The following is a 27,814-nucleotide window of genomic DNA, read 5'->3' as shown; positions in this document are numbered from 1 at the left end:
AATCATTTCTTGGAGGTTTAGCGAAGTTCTTATACGTACCAGGTTTAGAGGCAGGCTCATCTCGTTGGATACCCAAAGACTGATTCATTGCGGACAACATATCACCACTCAACCGTCTTAGCCTAATGAAGTTTTTCGGTGGATTGACACCATCGTTTGCTTCAGTTATTATTTCATTGAACCGCTCTGATTTACCAACAAATCGTTTAATATTAGCTATGGGTACTACATCCGGTGGCTTTGGAATAGAACTGAAATCAAACTTTTTCTCAGTAGATTCTATAGGTTTGAAACAGTTTTCTTCTTTGCTTGCTTCAAGCGGCTTTGTGGCCTGAAGCTGAGCAGCCAGCCTTTGAATAGTTGTAAGCATCGGATCTCTGGAAGAAGCGTTGATATTGGAGGTTTCCTTTAAAATCATATTTACATCTGTAGACAATTCTGTATCCGACTGCTCACTGCTGGAATCGGATTCGCAAAAAGTAGCTGTATCTCTCGCATTATCAATATCGCTAGCTTCTGCATCGGTTTCGTCGACTTTCTTTAGTCCTAACGATGCCAAAGGATCTTTCATCCTCAAGTTCGTTTGATCCGTTTCGGGCGCGGACTGAGAATCACATTCAATATTCGGTGAACGAGACTTTGAAATAGAACTCTCGGACTGCTTATCTTGTTCCAATGAATCTTGGGACAAAGATAAATTTGTTTCCGGTTCTTCTATAACGGGCGCATTAAAGCCAAGTAAATTTGTGACGCTGCTTTCAGATTCTATCAAACTGGCCGTTGCTACGGAAGTGCTAGCAATTTGATTCGAATCCGAAGTAACATCGGATTCTTTCTCGCTGGTTGTCGTCTCCATATTCGTCTTCATCTTGTCTTTTAATTTGTCTATGATAGAAAGACCTTTCTTGGACGCGTCCTTCTGTAGTTTGATACCAATGTTCTGAATGATCTCCTGCATTTTCCTTTTTCTCTCTAATTGTATCTCGACTTCCTTCTTCTCCAATTCCGGTGGGCAAACGAACACGCTTAGCTTGCCCGTTGGTAAGCTAGCATCCGCATCCGAGCTGGAGGGTTTTTTCGTTTCATTGAACTCTGGTTGATCTTTTGAACGGTCTTCCCCCCCGTCCTCATTTTTAACTTCCTCCGATTCTTTTACCTTTTCAGTTTCGCGCACCGAATCCTCCTTGACAATCTTTACCTCGGTTTCATCGATGTTGGGCGATTCATCCTGTTGGATGGTAGCCACCGGGTTGCACGTCGATTCTTCCTGGCTTTCCGAACTCGGCTGAGGCATCTCTGCCTTCACGTTTTTACTCGTCAGAGCGCCGGAGGCAGGCTCTATCTTTATCGAGCCAAGAGACATATTTATTTTGACAATATTCGTTTCAGAGTTCTCTTTATGCCAGAGTTGAACGTGCAGCTCCAAATTCGACTTCTTCAGCTGAACATAATTACAGCTCGAGCATAAATAACCGTAGACGCGATTCTCATCGGGCACCTCATCCTCGGTGATGGCCTCGTTGAATGTAACCTTGAATTTTCTGCACACCTTGTAATAATGCGTCCTCATCGAGGATTTTGCTACAGCCTGATAGGGACAGCTGTTGCATCTGAATCTGTACTCCCCGGTATGTGTGGTACAATGTTCGTAAAACGCTTCAAGAGCCACCTTTGCGGTGCCCTCCGTGAAGAAGGAGCAAAATCGGCAATGGAATTTGAAGATCTCCTCGGTCAGAGGCTTCGACGGGAGATCCTCTACATCGTTGTCTTTCGCCTCTTGGATCGCCAGCTGAGCATCGGCAAGTTTCAATCTTGAAATAAGAATCTCTTTGCCGGAATGATTTAGCTTGTAATGGTGTACAATGTTTTTGCCGGTGAAGAAACAGAGCAGACACTTGTACCTCTCCTGCCCGGTCCATGCGTAATCGATTAATTCATTTATGTTCAAACCATCGAATGGTTCCTCTGTTTCTGTATTCTTTTTCGTCGTACTCTTCGGCGTCTCGGTGGTGCTCGGCGTATCGTGGACTTCGAGACTGCTATCTTTAACTTGCGGCGACGTCTCGGAGACGGAACCTGCAGAGGAGGACTCTGTTATCTGTGAAGTATCCAGTTCAGAACTCACAGAAAGATCAGACTCTTTCGAAGAGGAAGTTGGGGTCTTCTTTTTCTTCTTCTTCGATAGAATTCCCATCTGCCAATTACACTTTTTTTTCTTCTTCTTCCCCGAGAACTTCTTGACGTTCGGCTCAACGGACAGCTGATCGCTGACGTCGTCGTCGATGTCCGCGTCGCTCTCTTTATCCACCATACTCGAGTCCTTGTCCGAGTTGTTTTTGGACGCATATAATCCTACCAAAATATTACTAAGCAATTCCTCTTTACTGCCAGCAGTGTTCGGTTTCACCGGAGGGGAACTCACTTTCTTACTGGAAGCAATGCTACTCGACATCGACACATCGGAAATAATGCTTTCTCCGTCGGACAACGCGTCGTCCTTGCTCTCGCTAACCGATTCGACCGCGGCGCTCTTCTTCCGCGTGGTCTTCCTCGACGAGCTTTGAACAAATTTCTTTTTCTCGGATGTTTCTCCTTCGATGCTTTTGTCGGGGCGCAGGGAGATGTCGACTGCCGCCGTCAACTCGGACACATCTATGCCGAAACTCTCGTCGGATGAGCTGTCGAACATCACCTTTGAACTCTCCAATTTCGAAATGTCCGTCTTTTCAACGACGACGCGCGGCTCTTTAACAGTGTCCTTATTGTTGATGCGTTTGCTTCTGCGCAAAGTGTCGGGCTCGTCGTCTTGATTAGTCGACGAGCTACAGCCTTGAACACGCTCGGTTCGTAGGGCCAACGGTTGGTCCTCTTCGCTGTCAGAGCTCTGCGCAGGCTGCTTGGATCGCTGTCGGGTCACCCGCTGGGTCTCCTTTTTAAATTTACCTTTCACTTTGTCTTTGAGGCTGTCTTTGGGGCTCTCCTTGGCGATATCTTCATTGGTACGGGATTTAGCAGTCTTCTTCGACTTACAGGAAGCTACCGAAGACCCTTCGCTGTCCGAAACTACCTCTTTCACCGAATCGTCTTTCTTGGCAGCCGGTGCAACTTGAACAGAAGCAGCTCCGGCGACCTGGTTCTCCTTTTGCGCTCGGCACATTCTATGTCCCGTAGCAGCGATAACATCGTCGCTAATGAACATCTCTCTAATATCTTCCTGCAGCATCTCCAAGGAGTTCCTCCGCTTCGCTTTAGTTTTGGGCGTTTTGCTGCCGGTACTTCCCTCGTTTGATTCTTCATTCAGTGATTCATTCGCCACTTTGCTCGGTATTTCGCTCGGTACTTCGTTCGGTACTTCGTTCGGTACTTCGCTCGATACTTCGCTCGATATTTCGCTCGGTTCTACATTCGAGTTTTCGCTCAGTTTTTCATTCGTCTTTTCCGTCTTCGGCTCCTCTTTTGTCTCAGTTTTCAATTTTAGTTTTTCCACATCTGAAATCTCTTGCTCTACTTTGGTCGACTTATCTTCGGCAATGTTCTGCTCAGGTTTATTATCTTGCTGCGTAACTTCCTCTTTGGCTTTTTCGGGTTCCGAAGGCTTCGCGTCGAGTGGCGTCGTGGTGTTCGACGGCTCGTCTTGTTTGATCCCAGAGAGTTTCTGATTCTCGTCGGAAGAATTCTTATTCAACGTGCTTAAGATACCTACATTCTCTTGGCCTACATCGGCCAAGGATTCGTCGTCCGAGCTATCAGAGACGATCACACGCCGCTTCTTCCTCACGCGTACCTTTTTTGTCTCGGAAACTTCTTCTTTGTCCGAGCTACTGCTCTCGGATTCGGACTCGATGATTTTCTTGATCTTCTTCAGCTTCTTCGCTTGGAACACTTCTCCCAATCTCTGCATGAATTTGGCCTGTTCAACGAACTTCTTTCCTTCGCCGAACTCGAAAGATTTTCTGATCAACGCCTCGATCCATTCCTGCGTTACCTCCTCCTTCGGCTTAGATCCTTCCGGTTCTGCGTGATCCTTTTTCAGTTTCTCAGCAGTATCGGAAGCCTTGTCGGAGGTTTTGTCGGAGGTTTTGTCGGAGATTTTCTCAGAGGTCTTGTCAGAGGTTTTGTCGGAGGTTTTGTCGGAGGTTTTGTCGGAAGTTTTATCGGGGGAATTACCAGAGGTAGTAATGACGAGGTCCGGTTCATCCTCGCACGTTTCGGCCTTCTCTGCAACAGGTTCGATGTGGGGTGCTTCCTCTTTCTTCTCGGCGACGATACCACCGTCGCCGCTCCAATCTTCCCACATTATGTTACCGTCACTGCTACTGCTCACCTCGCCCGAGTTGTCGTCTTTGTCTTTTTTACCTTTGGCCTTACCTTCTCGCCTCTCGACAGAAGAATCAGTCATCTTGATCTCGTCAGCAATGTGACTAGACGTAGGTGACTCCAACGAATCGTTGCGCTTGATCTTCGGGATCTTGAAGTTTTGAAGGGAGCCTTGCGCGGACTTGGCCTTTGTGTCGATCACCCCGTAGAGACTTTCCAGAGGTGATTGCATCTTGTCCTTGATCAACTTCTCTTGGGATTTGGAATTGACTTCTGCGTCGGAACGACGATGACCATCGGACGGTTTAGAAGGCGACTTGTTCTTGTCCTTCGCTTTTTTGAACGATGATGAAAACGGTGGGGCCGTCGACCTTTTCCTAGGATCTCTGTCGTTAAAACCGACATCCTTATTCTTGTTAGGAGGGAAATGTTTATCTTTGGCTAACCGAGGATCTCGAACGGAGCTGCCGCTGTCTCTTGACTGGTCGCTCGACTGATTCGGGCTTTGATTCATTGCTCCGTGTTCCACTCGAACTCTAGGATCTCGTTCGGATATGTTTCTATTATCCCTGGAAAACCTATTGCTATCCCATTCGCTGTGATTATCTCTGGACCACTCTGGTCTTCTTCCATCACGATTGAAATTAGTCCTCTGATCTGACCTGCCCCTTTCGTTGTAATAAGCGGCGCGACCTCTGCCTGAGCCACGGGCTCTGCTCCAAGGACAAGGAGTGCTGGGCCTGGAGTACGGCCCAGAAGCATCAGAGGGCCCCTTGACCACACACGGGCCCTCGTTATCGGGTCTGTAGGAAGAGTCGTTTGGCGGTCGGACAGATTGAGAATCCCACGGTTGCCTCGGATGTGGGTACTCTACCGGTCTTTCGAAGGGTTGTTCGTACTGCCTGTTCTCACCCTGGAAATTTCTGTACTGAGGACCAATAGGGAACATAGTGGGCGAGATCAAAGGCTGTATCGCCTGCACGTTGGGCACGTCTACGCTTGGCATGTCCTCGGGTCGGGGCACATGGTTCGGGCTCATCATAGGTCTAACATTCATGTTCGGTGCGAACTGATTGGGCCTCAATGGCCCCTCGTTGACCTGATGCGGATCCACGTGAATCGGTTCTCTGACCGATCCAACGTTCCACATCTCCTGATGCATCCCCATGGGGTGCTGATAACTTTGCGCGGGTGAACTCGGAATACCAGCAAAGTTGGAAGACGGGGGCCACTGATTGTTGCAAAAATCGTTTGGGTTCGGTGCATGCATCGGTGGTGGTGGTGGCGGTGGCAGCGGGGGAGGAGGAGGAGGTGGTGGTGGCACCCAGTGACCCTGACCCGACATCTGCCTGTTAAAATACTCCGGACCATCCATTCGAAACTCAGGGTCGATCCTAGGCTGCGGAATCTCCGGACCGATATTGCCTTGTCGTCTTTGGTACATCATGGGACCTCTCTCATCCAACTTGGTGTGATGCGGCAAAAGCAGGCCGTGTCCGTCCTCATCGGGCCTACAATGCGGATGCACGTTACCTTTGTCTTTATCGATAACACCGTGATTGTCACGCATCTGGCGAGGATGTCTTTCGTAGTTATCGGCATAGCGAGGCTCCGGTTTCGAAACGGGCGAAGACGGTGGACCTCTAACGTCGGTCGCCTTCTCCATGTTGTGCATCGAGCCGACCGAGGCTCCCTTGCAGCCACCGGTAGGAGGTATATTCGACAAACACTTCCTACTCGTCAACTTAACTATATGCTTATCTACCTCCTCCCAGCGTCTCTCACTCTCGCTGTCGATGTCCTCCTGCGTCAATAAGAAAAACTTGGATACCTTAGCGTCTTCACCCAACGCGATCGACTTCATGCTCGAATTCTTTCGCGAATTTACCTCATCTTTGGATCTCTCCCGGACAACCTTCTTGTCCGCCTTGTTGTCCGTCTCCTCGTTCAGCAATTCCGCTAAATCCTCCATCGACAACGGGGGTTTGTTCGAGACTGGGGGTGGCGAGAGTAGCGGCGCCGGCGGTTTCGAGACCGGCCTCGCCTCCTTCTGCCGCGGAGACGTAATTTTCCGCTTTGGAAACAGGATATCTGGGTCGGGCGACTTCAACCTGGCGTCCGGCACGTTCACCGGTGAATCCGACCTCGTCTCCACCTGAATATCCAGGCCGTGCAAACGATTCTTCTCCAGCATCGACGTTAACCGCCTAGAGCCGCCCAAAGACGGGACCGGAATCGTCGGTATGTGCCGAGAAGTGTGCAACGATATCGAGGAAGCGTGGCTGTTTCTTCCGTCGTTCACTTTCTGCGGCAGCTGACTACCGACCATTTTAATCGTGGCGCTCACATCCTGACCGGAAGCGATCGAGGACGGCCAACTTTTGTTTCGCGTGTGCTGTGTCTCGTTCTCCTCGAGCATGTCCCACTCGGAGAAGGAAACATCTTCGGCGATCTTGGTCGGTGGAGTCGAACCACACTCCAACAAATTCGAGGACAAGCCGAGATGATCGCTACTCGTCCGCTCGGTAGGTATGATGATCGGACTTTTTGTCGGCAACGTCTCGACCGGATCGGGACTGGCCGGTTTACTGTCATCGATAAAGTCCACACTGCGCTCGGTAGGAATTATTATCGGCGCTATTTGGGAACCGGAGTCGGGACTAACAGGAGGACTCGGGCTAGCTGGAGTCTCGTGGATCTCTTTTTCTTTCTTCTCGAGCGATTCCTTCGGCGGTTGTCCGACATTCTCGCCGGATGAGCTGAAAATCAGGCAACCAAGTTTTACACAAAATCGAAGTTTCGTTCAACCATATTGGCGTCTCTTATCCTTATCTATTCCATTTATTCTCCGTACCCTTCGATGAAGGTACTACTAACTTGTCTGTGATACTTACGTTGTGGTCTGCACCGTGCCATTGCTATTTTTTTTGTTCGGAAAATGCAGTCCCGGAGTATTTCCCTGAAACTCGTATCAGATTAGAATGATTAAAATAACAAAATCATACATGCACTACGGAAGCCTGAAATCAACTAAAAATATGAACAATGCAAGTGTAAGAAGGGGCGTGAAGCGGCTACGTTTCTTTTTACGATCAAATCAAATCAAACAGCACAGAAAGGAGAATTTGTTTTAATCTAGTGTGAATTCTAATTTAGAAGCAACTATTTACTTTTTTTGTGCTTTTATGTACATTGTAGACTGTTGCATGAACTTCTCAGTGGTCGCCCTTAGTATTGTGTAATCTAATCTCGTATCATCTACATTATCTCGCAATAGAGCCGATCAAGTGCAGTTTCAAAAATACAGTGTGCATTTTCTAGAAAGATGTGATCACAATACACGCCGAAGTGAAATTAAATATACGCGGCTCAAAACAATTAGGAGATACTTTACTTCCATTAACATAATCGCAAACAGTGATATTTTTGTAATTGTATAAACAAGTCGAAACCGTTGAAAAGTTAATTCCAAATTTGAACAGTATATAAATACGTATATATAATTATTTCGAACAGTGCAAGTACAAAGTGCAACTACCGCAACTGCGTCTACGAAGCACGTGTGGAAATCAATCGAGTTTCATGAAACGATATAAAAGAGCCGTTTTAAGGTGGCGTTATCAAAGTTTCCATAGCTTTTCTTTTCGTTGTCAAGAAAAATTCAATTGAATCATAAGGGCCAAATATATTTCTCCACTGATGAATTAATTCTTAAAGCTTCTCGTTTATATCTTTCATTGGTGAGTAAAAAATACAAATCAATTCGAAGGACAGCGTGAGGCTAAATAATGTAAAGTGGACGCACGCACTGCCAACGAATTCGCCGAATTTCGTGAAAAATTAATTGTAGTTTAAACCAAAATGTTTCCTTCTACGACAATTTTCTGCATGAAGACAAAGTATTCGGTATATCGTTGGCAGTGCGATAGCGGTTCATATGGGATAGATACCTTTTCTACTTTGTTGTGCAACTTCTGTAGAACATCTTCGCATCGTTGCAACGTGTCGATCTTCAGCCTATTTCATTGAAGAGTCATTATTATTAATTGCTCTTCGTGCGATAATTTCAAGATATTTTTAATGTCTCAAAAAAAAATAAAAAATAAATAAATTCTGTTCATTTCAAATGCAATTGCAACTGCAATCGTAAATTGAAATACGAATTCAAATTCAAATGCAACATTACGTTGTCCGTTCGCGTATGACCAGTATCAACAGCAATGGCAGGGAAATAAGGAACTGATGGCGTTATACTTAAGGAGACATTGTTCGAAGATTCGCAAACGTACTTTCTCTTGCTGTTCGACAGAATTCCGTGAAGGCTTTGCATTTTCTGCAGCTGTACCTCCCGCGATTTGTCCTTTACGTTTTGCAACCTCTCTATCATTGCTTCCAAAAACGGAATATACTTTTGCATTTCAGCAAACTTCTTGTCGTACTCGTCCATCTTGTTTTTTGTGTGTCGTTCACCTGTGTCAGGAAAAGAAAATCTTTATATCTTTTCAATACCGATCTTTACATCGTTACACGTCCAATTACTCGCTGAATATGTATCAGCGAATGGCTCGTTTATTTCTACACATATTCATTAAATCAACATTCACGGAAAAATACAAAGCAACCTTCATGGCGCACAAATTTATTATTACGATCTCAAACAAAATGGCGGCCAGTAAGAACCAACGGACAAAGGTATAGACTTTAAGCCGCGAGGTAACGCTGGCGTAATAAGTATTCACAAATAAGTTAGTAACCGTTTCCAGTTCGTAGGAAATTCAAATAATCTTTGTTCCCTTTCCTATTAGCAATATTGAGACTTCTGGTTAAAATTCACGTGATCACAAATGAACAAAAATCAAATCTGTCCGTACAACAAACTTAATACATCCATCACAGTTTGCGGAAAGCTGTACAAACTTATTTGGACCACCTATTCACATTAATGCCCTTGTCGCGATCGAATAATGATATTATGAAATGAATTCGCATGTATTGCCATTCGACTCTTTTTATCGACAACAATAAGGTAAAGGTGACCTTGAAATCACGGTCAACACTGTTCGAATAAAATTTCTTGAAACTCCAAATTATTTGGCTTTCTTTTATAGCACATTCTTGTATATGTTAACCTGTTAACGAGGCAGGACAACAGAGTTCTTTTCCCTCGTGGATATCCATGTCGTTAATGAAAATGAATCTGCGACAACATTATCGTTGTTGCACAGGGTGCACGTTGCCACGATTGCTTTTATCGTTTTGATGAAATCTACACCAGTTTTCACGACACAAAAGTGACCCCAATTAGCAGGTTAATCTTTGCCCCGGCCGTTATTTATAGACGGTTTTTCCGTGTTAACCCATTCGTAGTCCACGTGTATCTTCTCGCAATCAATAACAGGAATGTAACGAACAGCGCGAGTTACGTTTGAGAACGCGTGTACATAAAGAGAATGAGTGCTCTCGTCGATTCATTCGAAAATCTTTTATTCTCGTACATCACGAATCTCATCCGTACACATATATATATTTGACGACGGTAACAGAAAGAAAAGCTTTTTAATATGCTCACTCAAATCACTGCACTTGTCCACAGTTGCTCTTGCATCGTTGCACGACGAAAATGAAATCGTAGCAATTCAAGCCGTCGCACAGGCACAGGAATTCAAAGAATCACTTTATACAACACTACCGATTAGTTGTTCCACCTCTTTCAGATTCCACCTTCGACCATTTCATTTAGCATCACCATCACATTTATCACTTTTCATCACAGTCACGAGTATACGAAAAATGAAAAAAAAAACAAAAAAACAATTAGCTCTTGCAACGAGCAATTTTCTGGAAATCACTTGTATCCAAGGCTGTATCTAGTTACAAACTGCTTGATTCCCTTTGTCCGGCAGATGTTCCGGTCGTTCTGACCTGCCTCTAGGGTACAGTCGTGGAAGAAAGTTTTCACCGTAATTATCTTTTGCCAAGAGTGAGAAGAATCTTTGAATGGCCATAAAACCTCGAAATAATCTTTGTCCGCTTACGGTCGGTCTATTATTTCTTTCTACGCATGTTTTATATAGTCGATGCAGTTTGATCTATTCGTTCTCGCTTTATTCATTGAAAACCCGCCGCGCATAAAACGCCAATTTCAAAATACGAATTACGAAAATGCTGGTATAAATCACAAACAATTCAGCGGCATACTTTCGCATCACTATTAGATAATTATTAATTATTAAATAAAGTTAGGGCACAGTTGGAGGCATCAATTTCATCATTTAAAGTTTCGGCTACGGAATTAACTACTTCAAAACTAACTACTTTAAGCGCCCAGTCTTGGGGTTATTTCAGGCCTCAGATTTTTCATTTCTTTCTGTGATGATTATCAATTGTTTGTTCGTTTGTCTATCGAATCAACTTAGTATAATCGTTAACAGTTCATTTATTTCTTCGTATTGTAATATATATATATTATAACTTCGTTATTTCTACATTATGTTATGCACACGAATGAATCCGTTTACTTCGAAGGCTTAGATACTTTAAGGTTAACCATGGTGGAGCACTGTTTCGCCTCCGCGTTTATATCACAACATATTCCGCGACGCTACGATAAAGGACCATTATCGTTCGTTTACGAGAAGAGAGAAAGCAAGTATACTGCCATGAATAAATACCTTAGAATCTTTACTGAATATCCAAGGTACATTCGGGTAGCAACCGAATGTACGATCGTAGTCATTGACGATGCATGCCTGCCGTCAGAAGTTGACGCGCAACGATTCCACAGCCGCGATTCCCAATTGTCTGGATCGTTGGTACGCACAAAGTTTTCTATACTTCATCAGACCGTGTCTCGCGTTTGTTCGTTAGAAAATCGACAAAACGGACCAGAGAAACATTCTCAGGAGATGTTTCTTTTGTCACGTTTCACTGAGCTTCCGAACACGCGTCTTTCACGCGATCCCGGCAGAGAGGAAGTAGATGGCGCTACTGTCGAGGAAACTCGAAATCATCGATAGATAGCGGTCCGGTAGTAAAGATGGCGTCTCGTTCTACCGCGTAATACCGAGCCATTAAATTTCACTCACCTGAATATTTCGAATAAGAATAACTCGCGTTCCGTACGAAATTCCATGATCGAATCTCGATCGACAGCATGTTACGATCAGTATCGATCGATAAATTGATTGTCGATCCCGATCCGACAATGTATCTCGTTGCATCGGTAACTTGATTCAACGTCCCGTAAGGTCATGCCGTCATACTCGAGAAAATGGCTGCTAATAGAGCCTCTAAAGCAGACTTCTGCTCGAATTCACATATTCAAAACGCTAATAATTCGAAATCGAACGGAGTCGAATAGCAATATAAACTGTCTCCGGTAATTAGAACCAATTAATTTCGTGGTTACTCCGCCTCAACTTTCGACCGTGGTGTTTTCGTAGAGATCTTAAGGGCATACGCAACTGCGTACAGTATCGGCAAATGCAAAATTCAATGATAAATTGACAAAGCGAACGACAACCGAGAGTAACCATTTCGAACATAAATACGCCGCGTACAGCACTGCTCGGAAGACTTAGCGCGCGTCATGCGCGATGTGCATGAAAAAACACACGAATGCTGGTAACGTACGTCGTACGTATGTACGTGGAAGCAATGGAACGTATGCCCCATTCGCGAGTCACCAAGTTTTTCCTTTCTCCCACACTGTTCGTTTCACTGTCTACATTTTCATTCGTCCGACCCTTCCTGCTTGACAAAGCTATAGATTTCTCGATAGAATATATATATATATGCTATACCATTCTACAGAACTCTTTGAACCCTGTAATTCATTGTTCCTTGCACCAAAGGGTTTGACGCTCGTAACGTACACAGTGATCGATTCGATACGTTGGTTATACATAGCATACCTGCCGCGACAAGGTATTTGCTTCTACGCGTAACGTTACAACGTGTCCAGGTTCCGTTGCACTCTCGACGATCGCGAAACTAATAAGCACATCAGCTGCCGTTCGCAAAAAGGTGTCCCACCCATCGAGTCCACTATACTCGTTAAAATAGACCTACGATCTTCCATTCCTTACCAGAGAATAGATTGTTCGCTCACGGCAGGACACCTGATAAAACATTACACAGCTGATAATCGCCGTTCGCATTGATCTTTTGGGTCCACGCTCGATCCTTGTGTCCCAAGAGTCAAAACCGAAGCCAGTATCAGAGTTAGAGGCCAGAGCCTGAGCCAGAGTCGAAGATGGATCCGGAGTCGGAATCGGAGTCGGATCCGAGATCAAAGAACAATAGAGACGGAACCGATGGAACTATGCAAAATATTCCGGGAGCGGTGTCGCTGCACGGCTTACGTGCACGCACAGATAAACCGAATTGGTCTCTTTCTCTCTCGGCCCTCTCACGATGTCGCAGTTACGTTCGAACTGACACTTCCTTTTTCCCCCAAGGTCCGCAGCGCGCTCTATACAATTCCGCGACACGGGAGCCAGGCCAGACCCCTTGCGATGAATAATCGAGCATCAAAATCCCGATTCGATGGGTTAATTGTTTCAGCGAAACGTCACTTCTTACGACACACGCGCAAAGACGTCACTCTGCCGATCTCCTATGACCAGAAGATGTTTCTTTTTTTTTTCAGGTGGTGATGTACTTTTTCATCGGCGGATCGTCGCGAATTGTCTGGCTACGATAGCCTTAATTAACGCGACACTCGACGACCGTGAGAATCGCAAACTAAAGGCATTCGGACGACAGTGTTTCCGTTTAATGTTTTTCGAATATCACGTTGCACAAACTCTTAAAATCTCGATACACTTCGAGATCTTATTTCTCGACGCTTTCAACGATCACCGTGTCCCTTAGTCCACAAGAATCTTGCACGGTATCATGTTGCTAATTCCCGAAAGTACATGCTTGTTCGTGCAACCGCAAGCATCGAAAGTCACGTAACTGTTTCCTCGGCGTATTACGGCCGAATAATGTCGCTTCGAAAGAGTCCTGGATTACTCTTCAAGCATCGGCGGCTGAGATCTCGACAATGTACTCGGTAACAGGGCCGCTCTTGCCAGAAGAGAGCATACCTTTATTAATTACTATCGCACTACTTACGAGAAAACGAGTCGAATGGCAACCCTGAAGGGCGCACGGTACACAATGGCTGCCATTAATGGCGCTGGGTTAAATGATTTCGCAGGGATCTGCCAATAGGTACAATCCTAAGCCTGTGCCATATGCTACCTATCTTTTGTCACGTTCGCATATACTTTCTCTCGTTTTCTTTTCTTTACTTTATTTTGTCTCGACGTTGTGACAGGGATCGGTCGGGATTAAGATAGAAGTCAAGAAAAATGCTTCGTTTCTATGATGGTCTTACCCCGATTTCATCTCTCGTACTTGCCACGACACAGCATTAATCACATTTCGCAAATGGAGTGTTGTCGATAGACGACTTCACTTCCAAACAACTATTCTGGAACTCTGTAAATAAACGTAGAAACGCTGCGTCGATAATTTGATCGCGTTTCTTCGGCAGATATTAGTAATTGCAAACGAACGTTTGATTTTATCATCTAAATAACAAATGAAGAATCGGATACGTATGTAAATACTTAATATACGTTTATTACGAAAGAATACGTTTGATGGGATTCGCAGACGCAGAAATGCACATGGAACGAAATCGATTTCAGACCTGGTAATTATTCATATTCGATAGAGCGCCATAAAAACACTAATTAAACGTCTGAGAAACATTACTCTAACTCTATTCGATGAGACGAGTTCTTGATAGTGTCGCAGAGATTATATGAGACCCAAATCGTTAGACAACAGGAACAATGAACCACCTCGAACTATAAAGATCCGCCATTTGTAGAAGCTTCTGCGACTCACGCTCACGCAGCAGCATCCCATTCCCGACTCCCATGTTCCGTAATTCCACCGTTCACCGTTCGGGAACCATCGGGAGCTCTCGGAGCCGAATCACGAGACTCGACGAGAACAGCCGAAGTCAACACACTTTTTACGAATGTTCGTATGTACCTGTACTATCTGCGTAGTTAATTACAGAGTATAATGTACTACACAGAATAGACATGTAGGAAATGAAATGGCAACAAAACATAAAATTCTACAATGCGTATTACAGAAATAAAGTATAATTGATAAAAAGATGTATACTAAATGATATTTTTATAATCCTATTTGCTAGCTTTGTTTCGAAGTAGGTAACTATTTTACGAGATCAACGAAGCGTATGAAGACAAACATTAGAGACTATAAAGAAATAAAGATACGTTTTTACTTTTTCACCTGCACCCACGATTTTCAAATTAAACTACAATCGAATTTATAGAAACCAGTACAATATAGTAGAATTTAATGATAATTAAAATTAATACTTTACAAATGACCACATATTGAATAGATATCGAAGTTTATCGCTATATATCAATTCAATTTCACTCTAATAAATAAATGAATCAACTAAAATTACAATTACAGTTTTTCGTATTTATTTATGACTTCTTTTTTAAATTTCACATAATGTAATATTTATTAACTTTATTTACAAATTATTAATCCAGTACATGGATTAATAAACTTTAGTCTGCATAGTATTTGAAATATGTACAAAAATTTTTAATCATGAAACAATCTTTTAAGTTTGCATATGTGTGGGTCAGAGTTCTTCACTGTTTATGATCAATGAAGCAGGAAACACTATTACCTTTTTTTTATTTCTTAAAAAAGTGAATTAAAAGTCACTTACAATTTTCATAATAAATGTTTTTTTTCCACCAAATATTGGTCAAGCATTACTAGTCTTGGAAATGAAGTTTTAACATAAATGCATAATTTGCTTCATAATGAAGATTTCTTCTTTTATAATCGTTCTTTTAAATTTCGTAGATTTCAATTGTAATAGCCTCTCCTAAGTCAACAACTTCATTTGAAAGTGATATTTGAAAACAAATCTCACTGCCTATTTTTTTTTTTGGTACTTAATAACACTATGTAATACATTTGTTGTTGGCAGTACTTGTATTGTATCTTTTACACAGTATGGTTTCCACAGTTATGGACGCGGTATACAAGTTTAAACAGTGAACAGATATCGATTAGGGAATGAAAACTATGATCCAAATATTACATCCTTAACATACTGAGAACTTTAGAATAATGAAAGTATTCGAAACCACACAGTCTTGAATAATGTAGTCGTTAACTGTACTGGTCACTACATTACATATTCCACTAATTTTGTCTGCTAATTAAATGAAAATTACATGCTTGGAGAGAGCCAAAACACTTAATCAAATTTTTCCATGGAGTATACGATTGAATCTACAGCGTAGTGTAGTATTATGAGTTTTACGTTTGTATCTGATTAAGTTGCAATTTGTTTGAAAGTTATGCCATGCAAGACAGTTACTTTATTACGAATTATTTTTGTAATCAACATTTAATGTACAATCTTATAAATTGTACACAAAATTTTAACGAACACAAGATTTTTCAATTGCAAGTATATAGAACGGAATCATTAAAACGGAATCTTAAACACCTAAAATTTACAAAAGGAGATACAAAGAATATTACTATCAAACTTCATAATTTCAAACAAAAATTAATAGTATATAAATAAATGTAGAAAAATACTATTTCGTCACATTAATTTTATGCTACCTCTGTTTTTAAGTAATCCCTCTCGACTTATAAATATTCTAAGGCATACAAATAACTTTTCCTTAAATCAATAGGAAACGTAGTTCCATGCAAATTACGCAAGATTCCATTATAAATTAATCATGAACTATATAACAGAAAAAGTGAAAAAAGAAAGAAAAACAAGTTTCTGCGTTATTATTATTCATTCTATAGACTAAATATAATTATTATAATTGTACGAAAAATGTAATCACAAAAATAACAAGTTAATTATAATGCAAATGCGTGTTGGCAGGCATATTAATATTCCAAATGTTTTGAATTTGTTAATACGTTTTAATCCCTCGATTATCGATGGAATGTTCTCTTTGTTCGTTGAGTGATCTCTCATGTGGTCTTTTCCTTCATAAATTCTGCAAATGCATCACTTATTATATCTGCCATGGTTAATCACTAACCTTTGCTGTCAAACATGGTAATAACACTGTATCGTCACACGTCTACAAGTACGTATTCTATATTCTTTTTAATACGAGCAGACCTCGGGCCTCGGTATGCTCGCTTTTGTTATTTTTTATCTGGTATGTTCATTCTGTTCGTATGACCGTTTTGCCTGTAATAATATACGTATTCTATGACACTTTTCTCTGGATAGATATATAACTGTACTCCAAAATGCTACAAACTGTAACTTGTTCTCAGGTTTCGAGAATGCCATTCGTCCGAAGGACTTTGCAAGCATTGCGATTTTTTCATTACGTTACTCGAATAATTTCCGATTCAGATGTTCGCAAACCTTATACCTCGAAATATAAATTAATTTGTAAATAATAAAAGAATTTGCCGTCTGTGCTTACATAAATAATCTTTACATTCTGCCATTTTAAAACTATGTCTATAGTGAAATAGTATTTTTCTTCCTTGTAGTCAATAGTAATAATTTCCATGTTTCTCAGTCTTATAAGCAACAAAGTTCTCCATAGAAAGCTGTTCTCTTTTAGACTTTTTTTTTTTGTTAATTAGTTTCAATCTTACGTCTTATTCTGCGTCCTCTGTACATTTGTAACCTTTTTTTAGTTAACACACTTTGTAAAATTTGTTACAAACAAGTCGTGAGATACTTAAAAAGAAGGACCTCCCATACAAAAGGAAATACTATTCAACTCATCTGTACCGTGTCCAAAAATATTTCTGACCAAGTATATATATACATATATGTATATATATAAATATATATATACATATATATGTATATGTATATAATGTGTGTATATATATATATATATATATACATACATTACTTTACTAAACGTTACTCTCGTTAAGGTTCATTACCTAAATGACTTTGTATATGCAAACAAGATTTCTTTTTTTTCTGTTACTGTGTTATGTAAATAGTCTTTTTTCTTTCGTCTTCTTCTCTGTTTGCCTCATCAATGAGAGTGAGTCTTTATACTGTGTGTTTAATATGAAAAGCCATCTAATTTAAAAGATTTAATTTGTTAGAACAATAACTGCCAATGAAGTCCTCTCTGCTTGCAATTGTAAATATGAGAAGGTACAATATGTCGATCTAGTTATGCACTGTAGTCGATGCATGTTGAAGTCTTTCTAATTCTTCCAAGGACAAAACATTTGTCTGGACAAGCTCTGGGAGCTTACCAGCCCGCGCCTGAGCAAGAAGCTCTGGACTAAACCATCGTGCCAATTGATTCGAGGTTGGTGAAAGATCGCCACCGTTAGTACCGACATATCCTAATCCAGGTGATGTTTGACGACCTACCGGCATACTTATTTGTTGTGATCGCATTACTCGTCCATCTGTAGGAAAATGAAATAAAATTTATTCACGGTATTATCTCAGTCTAACCGAGTCCAACAACGATATCGAGAAATTATTTGAAAATAGACGCAATGGGACATAAATAAACTAAAAAAGTTACTGAATAATGCAGATGTGTTACATGAGAGAAAAGGGCAATCTAAAAGAACTACTGGTTTCTTTACTTCTAATTTGATCCAAATATAAATGGTGTCTAGACTGGTATAAATAAGAGGAGCATCTAATGTGTGTGATTCAATTATTCCAATTTCTGAACACCATTGCATGCAATTTGATTAAGCAAGAGGAGGACACCTGAAAAAAGTTTCGGAACAGTAAAGTTAATGCAACTGTATATCAAGATACGTTTCTATGATTGCATGATTAAAGACAAATAAACTTAAATATCTACAAAGTTGTATGGATTGTATAATTATTTAATCATGCGTTGCAGCCACTACTTTTTTTTATATGGAACTGTTATTGTTACCTGCACGATTGGAATTGTAGTTTTGGTTCAAAACCGTTTGCATTTGTGAGTTAAGCGACCGTTGTGGTTGCTGTTGTGGTTGATGTTGCATATTTGAAAGATGCGACTGAGCTTGCTGTACTTTCATTTGGTTGTTCATAGTGTTCGACCTCTGATTTATCATTGAATTTTGAGCAATATTGTATTGCGGCACATTGTGATGGGGCATATTAGTAGTCATTGTATGCTTGGAACGCACAGGATTACCATAAACGCCCGAAACAGTTCTGTGTTGTTGTTGTTGCTGTTGTTGTTGAAAATCTGAGTTTCCACTGTACTGAAATTGGGTACCAGCATTACCACCACCTTTCACTATCGGTCGACCTATAGCAAGTAATATTTCGTCAATACTTCTTCTAAATGATATAAAATATATAGAGAATATCAAGAATATATAATTATACCTGAATGTTGTTTAATACTCGAATTCGACCATGTAGATTGTACAGACTGTGGCCGCAACGCATTATGCCGGGAAATCTGTGTCAGTAACTGAACAGCGGATTGCATATGTTGCATTTGCGATGCTTGCGACTGACTCGCTAGTTTCGATGGATCATTACTATTACCTACATAACAATAAACATAAAAGCAAGGATATTAGGCAAACTATTCTGAACTATTCAAATATAGTTTAGAATATTTATGACAATATATTTGTACAAACAAATATAGAGGCTTAATATGACACTACAATTGAATGTTTATTCCCATGAAAAATAACATTTCAGTGAATAATAATATCAATCAATATATCGTATCAATTTGGAGGTGTGACAATATTTAAAGGAAAATGTCAATTGTTGTTTCGGGAATATCAAACACCAACATCAACATTGATACTATCGTTATATTACTCGACACTTTGTGCATGCAATCTCCTATAAACCACTTAATATATTAATAGCTATAAATACTGAAAAAGCACATGCATCGAAGTAGAAACGCGTGAAAGCAAATTCATCGCAGGAAAATGAAAATGTGTAAAGGATAACTTAAAGCATGAAATGTGTTTATAAAGCTTTTTATTTTAAAACTATTTCAACATACTTTTCTTTTGCAATACGTTCATATATTAGTCTGTGCAAAATGATTAAGTTATATTGTTCAATGGTAGTGGCATTATATTCAAAACTAAAAGAGCTCCAATCTCATATGGATTATCTTTGAAAAATTACAGACAGATCAGCTTCCAAACACATTGAAGGTATTGAGCATGAAAAAAGAATAAAGAAAAAAAAGAAAGGAAAGAAAACAAAATTCTCATTACTTATTTTAATACAAAAAATAAAAAGCAATTTTACATTGGACAGCAGTCACAGAATCATGAACTCTCTTTTTCTCTATGGCACGAAATTCTACGAACGGTCAACATTTTATGTAAGTGTCGTTCTCAGATTCTTCTCTCCTATACGAAACCAAATAGTTCAAGCACTAATTTGTCAAGGGTAAGAGGGCTATTGTTATTGGTATCGTTTACGTCTGTTATGGCAGTCTCTTTAGGGGACGTGTCGTTTTCATTTAATATCTTTGTCTCATCAGTGGAAGAATTCCTTGAAATATTTAAATTCGAATTATTGTTTGTGTCCTTGTTTTGCTGCGAGAAAGAAAGATACTTGGTCTTTAATGCTGACTCCCCTGTTTCTGCGTCTCCATTGTTATTCAACTCCTGTGAGGAGTTTGGGTTACCGTGTTCTTTAGTGTTATGATTAGTGATATGCTGTGTTGTATTGTAAGGTGAAATGGGTGTTTGTAAGTCAGAACAGTTTTTGTATTGGTTCGCGTTACGATAATTGTTACGGTTTTCGCTATGTTTAGGAGAGTAAAAGAAAGCAGATTCTAATTGATGATTAGACTGATTCGCACCCTCAGGCTCCTTATCGGCAGTCATTTTACGTAACACCGATGTCGGGGTAAAAGCGAGCGGCGTTGGGCTCATCGTCTGCTTCGCCGACGAGTTAACAGGACTAGATGTTCTCTGTTGAGCTTGCTGTTGTTGTTGTTGTTGCTGTTGATGTTGTTGATGCTGCTGCTGTTGATCCTGCCGTTTGCGGTAATTCTCACGTTGCTCCTCCAATTTTTTCTTAATTAGAGTATTTTGCATTATGGTCTGAGCATGCATAGCAATCTCCCGCGGCGAGGGAACTCTATGCTGCATCACTGTTAAATAAATAATAAAAAATCATGCACGTATTAAAACCACCGGATCATCTTTAGCAAACAATCTTCGAGACAACTACTGTGATTATGGAACCTATTTTTTAATAAGAAGCAACAGTATCGCTTTGTAGCATCCCTTGAATAATCTATCTACGTTGTCGAATCATAAATAACTTCAATCGTGTTTTTGTTATGTCGTTTATGTAATTTACTTAAAAAACGGAAGTTATTTATGCCTTGGTTTACTACAATCTAAATCAGGGCTCAAAATTAACGGCACGTAACATAAGGACTGCGAGGGCTACGCTTCCAGATTCCCGTCGCACGTCTTGGTCACCCGTGATTGCCTATTTCAACTCGGAGCACATCAATCGCGTGTGCCCGTTGTTGTGTGTGTGTGTGCCCGCGCGCGTGTGTAGCATTTAGGCGACTACGGATGAGCGAGACACGCGACGGGAGTCAGGAGACATAGCTCTCGCGATCCTCATGTTGCGTGCTAATAATTCCGACCCCTGATTTAAATAAATTCAATATAAAAAAAGGGTGAGATCTAAGGTCTTCGTATTCCAGTTATCCGACTAATGTAAAGCAGCAACATAAAATAACAGTTATTTTATTATTAAAACTTCTACCTGGATGCTGCACTGTTAATGTGCTGGGACTAGCGGTCAAATTTGGAGATATTATCGAAGGTGGACAATAAGCTGCATTCCAAATATCATGATACATATGTGAACTATTATATATGTACTACGATGTTCATATAAAAGTATCTACGTTTAAAAACCAGTATAATTAAAAATAGAAGAGCACACAACAATCTTGTACTAGTTCTCGTGAAAGTCATAGAAAGAAGTGATGAAAGTAAAATTTCTTTGTGAGTGTATAGCCGAAAAGAACTATGTCTCTTTCGAGCGAATAACATTTATAACTCACCATTATTCATGGGTGATGGAATCCTTTGCTGTTGCTGTTGATACAACATCTGTTGCAAGATGTGGTCTTGCGGAGTGGGAGCGGTGGGATGTGGACTTACGGTACGAGGAGTAGTGCCACCGTACATTTTTAAAATGTTGACTAAAACTTCCCTATGGCGGTGTTGCATAGCTGGGTTCTGTTAAAAATATTATTAGGTGATTGCAAACAGATAAATTCAGTTGTGAAAAATTAATAATCAACCAATAATAATGGTCCCATTATATGCTGACCTGCAACTGTTGTATGAGGTGCTGCCTAGTTATTTCACCTTGTTGAAGACCTTGAATAATGGCTTGAGCTTCAGGCCTTTGTAACAGTTCCTGACTCGTTGGAACATTGTTGAGCATCATCTGCATTTCCGGTGGCACAGGGCTAACACCCAATATTCGTTGACCTCCCATCATTATCGACAGCATGTCAGAATGTTGTTGCTGCTGTTGCTGTTGATGTTGCTGTTGTTGATGTTGCTGCTGCTGCTGTTGTTTTTGTTGCTATTATAAGAATAGAAATTATGAAAATAGAAGTAATAAGAAATTGTGTTCGAGCTTTCATAAACTATCGTGATACCAACCTGCTGAATTTGTAACACTTTCATCAGGTTCTCGTGTTGCATTTGTGCCTGATGCGGATGCTGAGTTGGTCCGAGAGAACCAACATGATTAAAAGTTGAGTGAACTGGTTCTGGGACTGACTGCTGAGAGGCAATAGGTTGGGTTTTTAGTTGCGAATTAAGTAACTGTAAAAAACAAAATATTGTTTAACGTCGAATAAAATACCGTGTAACTATATACCACATAATGGAGAAAACGCGATTATCTTACTTGCATTAATGTTACCGGTTGCTTTTGAGAAATAGGACCATTTGCCGCTGGTATAGCTTGTCCTCCAGTAACTTGAGCAAGCTACATTGCATATGAACAGAAAAAAGATTATATGCGTATTCTAATTATACATAGTTAGTCACAGTATCATAATCAAAGGATTACCAGTTTCTTAAAAGCAGAGAGATCTTCAGTCTTATTTACACGAGGTTGATCGATTGCAGATGTAGGCGGAGGAGCACCACCTCGCATACGTGCTTCCAAATCCTCCAGACTATGCACAACTTTTCCACCAACTTCTATAAGAACGTTCGACATCATTTACCATTCCATTAGTCTACCGAACTAATGAAAATTCAATGGATCCTCACCCATATCTTTAATAGTTGTATTCTTCATTAACGGTGCAATACTACTAGTCGCATCTCCTTGGCCGTTCTGACTTGGTTTATTTCCACGTTGTAGCATTTCCAACAATTTCACTCCGGTGGTAGATGTGACGGTATTCGTAGTTGTATTGGCAGGTGAAATGGGAGCAAAGTACGTGTTAGATTCAGTTACCGATGGGATTTGAATATTTGGCTCCGTAATATCATTCAGAAGATTGTTTAGTATATCGTCTTGTATAGAAGTTCTGCGACTGTCGACTTGTTGTACTGGACTTTCCCTCTTGAACCACTGACTGAATCGTGAACAAGTTCCTCCATTCGTACCAACTCCGTTCTATAAACGAGAGATAAAAGATATTAGTATTTCTGTAAATAAGAAATACATCACGTAATATCTTCATATAACTTACAGTTAAGAGTCCAGGAACACCGGGGAACGTATCGGACTTCAGGAAGTCATCGAGATTGAAGTCGGGATGGGCGTCTTCTTGATTTCGGTTGGTGATACTCGAGTTATCGGTTATTTCACAACTTGGCTCGGTGATGACGCTTTCATTCGACTCATGATTCGTTTTCTGAATGAGCGAAGACGATTCGTTCTGTTCCGAAATGGGTGAATGCGGTGCAGCCACGACGTTCATAGGTTGATCCATCGTGGTCGGTGTGCTACGCCCTTTAGGACCTGCCGAATTTTCGATCTGCTTTTCATCCTTTTCCACCGAACTCTTTTTCCCGCGTTTCTTTTGCAACGGAGCCTGCTTTTTGTTCTTCGCGCTGCCGCTGTTGCTTAGTGCCTTCTCTTCAGGAATATCTTCGAAACCTCTCAGCTCTATCGTATCGTGTTGAGAAGTCGGCCCAGAACTGAACCATTCTGGCTCGTCCGCATCGTTGCGATTTTCGCTGTAAGTTCGTCTACGGTCGTTGCTGAATCGTCGTTCTCGTCCTCGATCTTTCTCCCGATCCGGTTGATGATTTCGATCATTCCGCTCGGCACCCCTATCCCGATCACGTTCTCTTTCCCTATCCCCATAGTCGCGGCCGAAAGATCTTCGCTCATAGCGCTCGTTCCTTTCGTCTCGCTCGCGCAAATTATCACGTTCTCGATCCCTTTCCCTCACAGTCTCTCTATCCTTTCCATCACGAGTGTCTCTATGTTCGCGGTCACGAATAGTCGTACCCCCGGTCGCCCCAGATCGAAAAGTAAAATCCGTTCGTTCGGGCTCGAGCTTTTCGTTCTCCGGTCGAAAGTTCCAAATGTCGCGAGCCAAGATCCTACCGCTTCCAATTCGTCGAACAGGTTCCCTATGACTGACCTGAGAGCAATCGCAACGGTAGTAACTTCGCAGCAAGCGCTTAAATATTCTACGAGAAATAGTTTTAGCGATACCTCTGTCTTCCCTATTGGACTTTCAGGACGTCGGTTGGAAGATTGATTACATATCACATTAACAAAGCAACCGGAATTGAAACTCCTACGCTGAGGACTTAGAACAATGCCATCCTGCTCCTTACGGATTCGTTCACGAGGATCTCCGTTACGACGTTTCGCATGGTTTTCAGCCACCTGATCGCCGCGTCCAGCTCTCTCATCTTTCGGAGGTGTATCGCTCCGCTTTCTACCCGAATGCCAACGTTCAGGGTCCCATACACCGCGCGAACTTAATAATTAGTTTTACGAAAAACAAAATTATTATAAAGAAAATCGTAACATAATTACGAATAGGCTATACTACAGTATACACACTTGTTATATGAAATATCTAAGAAATCAGGTCTCCTTTTTGACAGTGGCAATGTCTTTATCACCATTAACTCCTCCTATAAGCAGTAAGGAAAACATATCAGGGCAACACATAGCCGACAACATTATTGTGTATTATAAAAATATAAATACAAGACGTATAGCGTACCCGGGAATACTGAAATTGAGGTCTTGAACGGCCCACTTCCATAATCGAAGTGTCGGTTACCTCCCCAGCCACCGACATTGATATAATTGCTTCATCTCCTGAATGTTAAGAAAAAATTCGGATATTTATTAATCATAAAATTTCCGTGTTATTTGCAGTCTATTAGCGTTTCTCTTTAGACTACAGATATCAAAACAGATAGATCTTTTAAATGTAATTGATAAAAATCGCGAAATCGAACGACCCTTTATTACCGATCAAATAAAAGCTTCGATAAACAGCATCGAAATCGCTGAGTATTATAAATACGAAATCTTACATTGAAAATTGAAAACAGAATATTGTTCGCACACATGCGACAGAGAGGAAAATGTTCATTTTTTTCAAAGTATGTGCGACCGTACGAGTAATCCCTAAAAGGAGATCGGTACTCACTAAAAGTCCCTCGTTTAACAACGCTGACAGATTTATTTTTGCGAAACCATCGGCAAGCTCTAGTCTGCGTAACCAGAGTCGCATCTAGAAACGGTGATCCGGTCGGTCCAACCAGCGGACGTTTTCGTGATCGCCGATACCAATTCGAAATAAGAACGCCACGTGACTCTAGTTTCATTTTACTTTCAAGTTTTCGCTTGCACGATTTTACTTCGCGGTTTTCGCGGTAAACGTTCAGGTCGTTCTTCGAACCGCTCCAAACAGTCAAACAAATATTTATCGCGCGCCAAGGACGAAAAGGACAAAGAATTATCGTTTGAACCGGCTATAATACAATATACGATCGACGAACCGAGCGAAATAAAGTATATATTCGTATGCGCATATATATATATATATTGAAGTGTATAATGTTTCCGAGAAGGAAATACTCTGTTCCCTCGTGATTATTTCACTTGCCGGGAATTAATTGTCGCACTGGTGAATTTAAAAGGATCGAAGATAAATAAACACGCCGAATAAAGTACAAGTTAAAATTCGATAATGATTCGATAGAACTGAATCCCGTAGTTTGAACTCGATCGAATTTTTATTTCCGGAAACAATGTTCTTTGTAAAATGGACTACAAAAAGATCAATCTGCCACGAACGTCCACAATCTAACGATTAACTTTCAGTTAACGTGTACTGAAAAAAAATCACGATATCCGTATAAAAATATATCGCGAACTAATTTAATGATTGTTTTTGTACTTGTGCACTATCAACGACTTCCCGTTTCGTTCCTTTTCGAACGCGAACTTTCGTCTATATTCTGTTTAAGTCCGTGTAAACGGGCGGCTAAGAAACGAAATTCTTAATTTTGATACTACACGTCGACTAGCACGATACAAACTGAACCAAATGCCAATGGTTTTTAGGTGGCAAGAGTTTGACCGCGATCCAATCAAGAACGTCCCCGAGAACGTTATTGTCAACTTTCAGTTCCATTGGTTCTGTTTTGGGGAACGTTTAAACGGAATTGGTAACTGATTTCCGGGAAAAGGTACAGTTCAATGCGAAACACAAACGTTAAACAATCAGATGAACAGTGTTTATTTATTTCTGTAAATGAATCGTTTATTTTAATATCGATTCTCATTGCAATTGTTTAAACAACCTTCGGAATAAGTTCGAACACAACAAATAGCCAATAATATAACTATATAAAAATTACAAACTTAAATTCAAACAGCAATATTATTTCATGTAACCATTTGTTAATGTAGTCATAATTTCTGATACATATGTAGCTCAGAGCCTTGGGAAGAATAAACTGCAAACAAATTTTATGATCTTTGACCTTCAATCATTCAGATAACCACATCCAATTTATAAATTAGAAATGTTGTGAATATCCAGGTAGCGAACATTCTTCTATGCGTATGTATATATATATATAAATATATATAAATATATATATATCGTGCAATAACAACAATAAAAATGATAACACAGCGAACAAATTACCAACAATAACAATAATAATAAGGCCTTTGAATTAAATATTTGTTTGTAGATTATAAATCATATTTTAAAGGTATAAAACATATTAATACAATTGAATAATATGAATATATTAATAATACAACTTAGATAAACAAATATTTTATGTACACTTAAATGAATAAAAATAATGTATAAATTGTGATGTTATATACATGCTTAGAATATACAATAGAAACATACAGAGGCTTATTGGACACAACTATTGACATGTTTAGGTGTACATAAGTTGGATGGTTGTACATAAATTGAATATTTTGCCATAAGCCCCAAGTTTTAATAGAAAAGAACCTTCGAACGTCTATATTCTACACGATACTCGTCATATAAAGGGAAACAATATTTGTAATAATATAGGCAACATTACAAATTAGGACAAATATGTAAGGAAAACAAACCAAAGAGGTTATTCGATGTATAAAACAGTCGGATCGAAATCAAACTTTAAACGTAGAGATATCAAATGAATTCGTGTAGGAAACGATATTGTAAGTAGAATCAAGAGAAACTGAAAGTAAACTAAGGAGGCTCATACCTTCATCTTTCGGTGTTGGCAGTTGCTTGTCATTTGTCACAGACTCCTGAGACATTCTTCTGCTCTTAACCAGGTTTATCCCTCGAGCAAGGTAAAATTCACAGCTTGCACTATACAGACTTAACGCTTGTCTAGATCCTTTATGTGATCTATCTACGTCTCATACGCCATACATACGTATATCTAATTGTCGCGTTTATACCTAGCTATATACCTTAGTACTGTTTAGTATCACAGATTGGTTTTCCCTTCTATGTCGTGAGTTTTCTCTTTAAGCGCAAGGAAAGAATATTAAAGTTCGATATCGGGCGAACTTGATTGCCGTGCTCGCCGATATTATGTCCCCCCTCCCCCCCTGTAAGAGTTCGAATATCGACAGATCGGGCCACTCTCGCTCGTTGAAAAGAGAAATGAGGAAAAAGTGTTTACGTGCTACGGGCTGTACGGGCTTACGCACGATAACACAGAAGACGAACGTGAAATGAGTTGATTCCGCGAGATTCGAGGCACGTGTTCCCGAAAATCATTTCATTTATCCGAAAATGTCTTCTGTCGAATTATTAGCAATTCATCGATTTCTATCACACAAAATGTACACACACAACACTAGTTCACTGCTATGCAAAAATAGAAAATGGCGCACGATCCCCACTTCCGCCGTTGTTTCTCACTGCTTCCTTGATCCACAACG

The 27,814-nt window shown here is 40.5% G+C and overlaps 2 protein-coding genes and 1 long non-coding RNA gene across 14 annotated transcripts in view; 1 reads left to right on the top strand and 2 right to left on the bottom strand.

Annotated features, from left to right (window-relative positions):
- Positions 1–13,791, bottom strand: part of LOC117222032 (uncharacterized) — a 21,398-nt gene extending 7,607 nt beyond the window's left edge. For 2 of the 8 annotated variants that reach the window (XM_076520385.1, XM_033473477.2), the window contains exons 1-6: positions 9,447–9,636; positions 8,607–8,787; positions 8,268–8,334; positions 7,212–7,282; positions 6,206–7,076; positions 40–6,121 (exon numbers count right to left, since the gene is read on the bottom strand). In XM_076520385.1, coding sequence (XP_076376500.1) covers positions 40–6,121; positions 6,206–7,076; positions 7,212–7,282; positions 8,268–8,334; positions 8,607–8,787; positions 9,447–9,495 — 7,321 coding nt within the window. In that variant the 5' untranslated portion in view covers positions 9,496–9,636. The other 6 variants (XM_076520387.1, XM_076520388.1, XM_076520390.1 and 3 more) reach the window with 6 other exon arrangements.
- On the top strand, positions 9,736–14,645 carry LOC143259188 (uncharacterized). The gene is made up of 2 exons (XR_013033021.1): positions 9,736–9,853; positions 12,968–14,645. It is a non-coding gene; the product is annotated as an uncharacterized LOC143259188 (long non-coding RNA).
- LOC117222033 (uncharacterized) lies at positions 13,931–27,814 on the bottom strand. 5 transcript variants are annotated; one of them, XM_033473487.2, is made up of 16 exons: positions 27,124–27,814; positions 24,609–24,706; positions 24,443–24,516; positions 24,086–24,356; positions 23,109–24,011; positions 22,681–23,032; positions 22,475–22,608; positions 22,310–22,390; positions 22,060–22,224; positions 21,719–21,979; positions 21,447–21,624; positions 21,143–21,214; positions 20,217–20,510; positions 18,755–18,919; positions 18,312–18,674; positions 13,931–17,820 (listed from the first exon to the last, which is right to left on the bottom strand). In XM_033473487.2, exons 1-16 carry the CDS (start codon positions 27,176–27,178, stop codon positions 17,573–17,575), a joined length of 3,714 nt encoding a protein of 1,237 aa, XP_033329378.2. In that variant the 5' UTR covers positions 27,179–27,814; the 3' UTR covers positions 13,931–17,572. The 5 variants fall into 5 exon arrangements, with proteins under 5 accessions (XP_033329378.2, XP_033329379.2, XP_033329375.2 ...); XM_033473488.2 differs by lacking the exon at positions 27,124–27,814 and adding an exon at positions 25,797–25,946; XM_033473484.2 differs by lacking the exon at positions 27,124–27,814 and adding an exon at positions 25,044–25,790.

The sequence above is a fragment of the Megalopta genalis genome, chromosome 3 (genome assembly GCF_051020955.1).
Source record: "Megalopta genalis isolate 19385.01 chromosome 3, iyMegGena1_principal, whole genome shotgun sequence".
Lineage (NCBI taxonomy): Eukaryota > Metazoa > Arthropoda > Insecta > Hymenoptera > Halictidae > Megalopta > Megalopta genalis.
This window is presented reverse-complemented; position numbering and strand designations above follow the sequence as displayed.